This window comes from Atta colombica, unplaced genomic scaffold (genome assembly GCF_001594045.1).
Source record: "Atta colombica isolate Treedump-2 unplaced genomic scaffold, Acol1.0 scaffold102, whole genome shotgun sequence".
NCBI lineage: Eukaryota > Metazoa > Arthropoda > Insecta > Hymenoptera > Formicidae > Atta > Atta colombica.
In genome coordinates this window covers 1,981,160-1,987,451 of record NW_017259187.1, presented here as the reverse complement: position 1 = coordinate 1,987,451, position 6,292 = coordinate 1,981,160, and the positions used below count along the sequence as shown (strand labels likewise).

Here is a 6,292-nt window from a genome sequence, read left to right as displayed (position 1 = left end):
ATATATATATATATATATATCTAGAAATACCAAAAATATCAAAAAGAGCATTAAATTCATATCTTTGGATCTTATGATCCATTATGAATATACCTGGAGGTATCAATCGCTCTGTTATTCCTGTAAGCAGCCAAGGCATCGAGAGATCCAGACTCATAGTAACCAGTAGCCGCTGAACTCCGATCATAGTAAAACTCCTCTTCGGAGTCCTCCTCCTTCGTCCTGTCCGCGTAATCAGGATCGTATTTGCCCTTGGCACTTTTATCTCGATACTTCGTACCCGCTTTCGGCCACCTTTTCTCCTGGCAGAGCGCCAGGCCCACCATCGTCACGCACAACAGAACGATCGGCAGCAGCGACTTCCTCGTCTTCATCTCCTTGTCTCATTGAACACCGCGCGTTTGAAAGTCTCCCGTTGAACGTTCCGACCTTATCCCCACGTGCCGCCCCGACCACCACTTTCGTTTTCTTTGATTGATCGACGATTGATAGTCGACCGACCCTGCGAGCTTGTCCCTATTCGCCTTCGTCCACTTTTTCCTCCCTGCCCACACGGCCTCACTCGCGTTTGATTGTTTGGGCTTCTCAAAGGCGGTAATTAGTAGACTGTAAAACGGATCGTAATTCCCTATTCAGTTTAAAAAGGAGAGAAACGCTACTCGAGAAGTTATATGCGATAAACTGTAATGTACTTCATTTCGTTATCATCTTTAACTCATAATGTAAAAAAAAGAAAGCAAGTTAAAATATTAGTCATTTATTGAGATCAATTATAAAGATCAATTATAAAAAAAAATAAAAGGAATGTAATAAGAGCATTCGTATGAAAAAGAATGAACAAATGAGCTATAATAAACGTTTGTGAGTTCTATAGTAATTGACCCTTTTAACCCATGAGAGTGCTATGTTAGAATTAAATGTTTAAGCAATTCATAAAGTGTCAGAAGGAATGTGCAGTGCTATTCTCTTCTGCTTTCCAATGTTTGCGGGTAATAATAAAATATATATCCAAATAAAGCCTTTTTTCTTTTTTTATCTGAATCCAAAACTCTTAGAATTGGATATCTAAAGTGCTACCCAATTAATAATAATTATCCTAAAATAATTATCCTAAAATAATTATCCCACAAGGATATAAAATATGAATATAATTTATATTTCGTTAATTCTATAAATGATTACTACTCGACACGCAAATCTCCTGCTGTACCTGCGGATTAAAAGCAACGCGATTCCCCTATGAGAAAAACACTCTGGATTATTCCGCGCTCTTGTTGTTCTCCTCTTCCGTCTTCTCCTCTTCCTCCAAGGAGGTAATCGATCGATCGTCTACGTCCAGGCTCGCGTGAACCTTCTCAGTTTCTCCCTCCCCCGTGCGGGCTCCGGGTAACCCGGTTTCAAACTCGCAGGGGTGTTTCCTTTCCCGGAAGAATCAGAAGTCTTGAGGTTGCGCGAGTTTCCACAAAGGTTGCGTACAACACAACAAGTAAGGCTGATCACGACTGATGCCTTCAAGATATCTTCACAATATCTTCTTGTTGAAAACGAAGTATATTTGGGCCTTCATAATTGCGTCGTCGTCACACGTCGTAATTATCTGTCGAACAAAAGTTGAAACGTAATGTTTAGCTTTGAGCAATTTCGATTTGTTGCTATGAAGAATCGAAAAGTGATAGATGAGACGACTTTAATAAATTTAATATGTAAATAGATTTTAGAAGTGGGAAATTTAAGATATATAAAATATAATACTTCCAATATCGCAATATCAATGTATGTGCATCTCTTTCATTTCTTTCTATATCACATTTCTTTTTTATTTCTTTTTATATTCAAGTGCAATATAGAGTACGTAATTATATAATATATGCGTATGTAGTTAATTTAATTTTGGGTAAATTTGCATAGGTTGATACTTGAGAGGATATTTAAGTGTATCCGCTAATTAAGGTTACATAAAAACCGACAAGAGTTCTAAACTAATTCACAAGTTAATATGGTAATGTCGAGCCACATGCACTTCAATGTAACTTCTACAGTTTTTCTAACTGTGCATTTTGCAGTTAAATATTCTCTAAATAACTTCAAATAAACGATACTTGAATAAAAATGAAAATATTCGTTGTTATCTTTAATTAATTCTATATAATCAAATAATAAAAAGTAAATAATTTGATTAAAATATAAAAGCGGACACTCTTTACAAATATTCAACGTTGGATGAAAAACGCAATTGGATAAAAAACACAGTTAAATAAAAAATACAATTAAATTCGGAAAAATATGAATCTTGCAATTAATTATAACTAATTATATGTGATCAATATATGATTGTAATTAATTATAATAGTTTAATGTCGCTATCGACTGATTTTAATTAAATACTGCGGCTAAAATTGTTAGTCACAGGTAACCATAGAAATACGTATAGTTATACACTGAAAATGATATCAAAATTACTAATGAATATCAAATTATTTCCAATGTATGTTAATAATTCTTGGAATTCAGGTTATTTCGTAATAATTCTCATTGTGCGTCTCGTATTCTTTATATATACGTACCCGAACAATGTAATTATCATATTTCACATAAGCAAAATGTGCAACTGCATTGTACATATCTCAAGTAGGGATCTAGTTAATTAACTTAAGATATGCCCGTTGTTGAAATTTAAATAAAATTTCGCGCCTATACATATTGCCACAATAACTTCGTTTTTGTAGCATTTATATTTGTTGAATACGTGCGATTCTATCGCGAAAAATTACGATTTTCCGGAAAAGATAAGAGAGAAATTCAATTTTCGTGAAAAGCAATCTGAATTATCAGCGATATGTTATCACACATATGTCGTTGCGCAAGATGATACAATATTAAAAATACTTGTCCACGATATCTTCATCACACATGAACGCGTCTCTATCTCAAAGTTTTGTATATATTATAGCAAATCAAGTCTCTTTGGCTTGTCATCAAAAATGCTCAAGTATGCTAATTAAAGCTACGCGTATTAAAGTATGCTAATTAAACTTACACGTAAATAACATATTTGAGATTTTGTCATCTATTTCGAGATTTTATCGCCTATTTCATATTTAAGATTTTATCATCATTCCTTATCGTTAAAAAAGTAGAAAACGAGAAGTTAAATAGGAAATTTTAACATATTTGCTTTTATTTTTGATAAAATATAATTTTATCAAAAATATTTAAACTAAGTAATTTTGAAGTAGAGTATAATTTTGAACCCCATGCAAGACTCTTGGACAAATTGAGAGTTTAAGTTTTATTAGACTAATTTGCATACAAAGTGATTCTAAAAGGTTGTTAAAGGCAAGATGTGCTCTTTGACATGTTCGAGGATAATCTTCCTCAGCAATGATCTTCGTCAGCGTTAAAACTCTTCCCCCCTTATTATCTTTTTAATTTTCATTAAGTAACTTTGTAATTATGTCTCGAACTATAAATTTGTTTCAACTAAATTCTATGAGGAATCTGAAATTAACTCAAATAATTTGAAATAATTCTTATTATACACATTTCTATATCTGCAATTTAATTGCCGAGAAATTTATCTTCTATTCCGCTTGTAACAACAAGAAAGATCGTCAATGCTTCTTAAGTTAATGTTAAGAAAAAGTCGGCTCTAAAGAGAAGGTACTTTAATGGCTTGATTTCGAATCACGTAGACTCCAGACCTCAGGAGTTTGATTCGTTTCTCTCATTTACTTCTCCTCTCTTCTTCTCTCGCTGCCCTTCGCTTCGACCTTTCGTTTTTCTACACGGTCTCGCGCGCTTTATTCTGGCAGTACCATATACTTACAACATCCATTTCGGATTACGACGTCAGCAACAAGGAAAATTGCGTGGATAGTTCTTGGAACTTAACGTCCGTGAGAGAATGGTCATTTGAAGAGGGATTTTTTTATTCGATAAAACAATCTTACGAGAGAGAGAGACGCCATAAACTTCGTAAATTAACAATTACTTCAACGTATTGTTTCAATCTGTATCTGTGGTAAAAACGGAAATTTAGAAACTGCAATTACAACATCGGATCTCGGATAGTAGCAGTCACGACCGCTATCACATTTCGTCGTTCTACCGCATTTTATAAGACTTTATGAAACCAGAGATCCTCTCCTCGAGGTAGAAGTTATTCGTGTGAACGTAGCAAGAATCATAAATAATATTCGCATATTCTTTCTTGTCGCCGTCAAGCGGAAGTTGAGACACGATAGTCGACTACCGATATCAATTATCTTGTAAAGTCAGTGACTTCGATCATATCTCTACTTTTTTTTATTTTCAATCTACAGAATTATCATATTACATTTATTTAGGCTCTAATTAGATGTATTGATTATAAGTTATCAAAACTAATAAAAAATAATAATAACGGCTGTGGGAGTCAACACAGTTATTAGTGCGATTATTTTATATTCACTCTAAATCTGTAGCAATGAAATTTCACTACATTGAAATTGAACTAAATTGAAATTTTAATACTGGCATTAGTGGCAATTGCGCCAATGTTACTGCCAGTGAATTTTACTGCAAGATGGGAATGGAAAATCCATTCGATAATTAGAATAAAAAATTTACTCTAAAAAGGAATTTAGAAGTTAAAATAATGACAGAATAATGTCATACCAAATCCAGATAATAAAGTCTACGGAGACAGATTTTGAATAGACCATACTATTAATCTATTAACTTTATTTTTAATTACTTTATTCTGTCTCTTATGTTTATGTCATATGTGTCTCAAGATGCATCTCGCCCGTAACGACCATGTGACAAACGACAAATATGTGACAAACGGTACGCTAACGTCGCTTCACTCCTTGCAGTAACATTCAATGCATCTTGTAATGCATTATCAACTAATGCTTAAACCACTTCGATTAATCGAATGAAATAGTCCATTCTTTTATGTAAGAGTAGACTAATTTTAAAGCAATGAAAATCCATACTTTGCTACTTACTTTTGTTAGCAGTAAAATTTTCATTGCTACAGATTTAGAGTGTTTATTTAGTTTATTATATAATCGCACTAATAAGTGCGTTGACTCCTACAGCCGTTATTATTTTTTATTAGTTTAAATTTGGGGAATCCTTGCTTTCTTATTTTAAAAATTGTTCAAAAATTTAATTGCAATATGTAAAGAGATAAAAACTGCAGGAATTTAATTGAAAAATTATCATACAAGAAGCACTCTTACATTAAGTTTTTAATACTTTGATAAGAATGTATTTCATTATTTTAAATTAAAGTTGCTTAGTGAGTTCTCATTGCGACGTCAAAGACTGGTGGTTTAGAAGTTGTGAATCTCGAGGGGATTTTTCAAGAGCTGCCGTCATTATTCACAGTTTTACAAGTAGTACCGTGTTTCGAAGAATGTTCGCTTTATAAAGTTTCGAAAGTGGTTTCGTTGACGAGAGGAAAACGACCCTACACTGGAGAAAACTCAAGTCCGAGATGATCGTCGATGCGAATTTCTGCGTTTCTGATGTCATATAATCCACATTCCACCTGCGCTTGGTGGCTTGGTGGCGTAAATATAGGAAATGAGAATCCGACGTTAAAAATTAAAGAAATTCGAATATAAATGAATGATGAACGAAATTTTTCACAACCGGATTCTCGTTTAAATCACTTTATCCGCCTATTTAGGAGATAAACAGTGTCGTCAGCCACTTAGTCGCTTGCGCGATTCGGACGAATATCTTAATTCGTCGTATAAATATCGCGATAACGATCATAGGGAAAAGGGAATGAGAGGAAAGAGGAGAAGTATCATCGGCGGCGGCAGCGTCGATTAAAAGCCGGATACACGTACGATAAAACACGAGAACTTGTTCTGCGATAAGCCCGCACCTGAGAAGCGGAAGAATCTACGTCCGTAAACTTATTCTTTTAAGAGGGGAGGAGGGAAAGAGGGGGGAAGAAGGGAGGGAAAGCGAGGAAAGGACGAAAGAGAGAAGAAAAAAAGGAGAAAATTATGAAATTATGGGCGACTTTCGTGATAAGTTAAATACGCGCGCATAAATTTATTCAGTTTTATTCACATATGTGTAAAGTAATGTAGATCCAGTAAGTAATGTAGATCTCATTTAGTAAGAAAAAACAAATTATCTTTGTACAAGATTACAGAGATTTTTTTCTTTATCATATTTTATATATACGTTGCAAACTTAACGCGTTACTTATTTTATTTCTCAGTCTCAGCTTTGCTAGTCTGTGGGTGGATAAAAACGGAAAGGGCGATGAAATGAAAAATGGAAA

The 6,292-nt window shown here is 34.0% G+C and overlaps 1 protein-coding gene across 1 annotated transcript in view; it reads right to left on the bottom strand.

Annotated features, from left to right (window-relative positions):
* The window catches only part of LOC108688084 (insulin receptor-like), an 8,476-nt gene extending 7,009 nt beyond the window's left edge, over nt 1-1,467 (bottom strand). Inside the window, exon 1 of the mRNA XM_018194184.1 lies at nt 94-1,467. Coding sequence (XP_018049673.1) covers nt 94-374 — 281 coding nt within the window. The 5' untranslated portion in view covers nt 375-1,467. The remainder of the gene's footprint in view (nt 1-93) is intronic.
* Nucleotides 1,468-6,292: the final 4,825 nt, after the last annotated feature.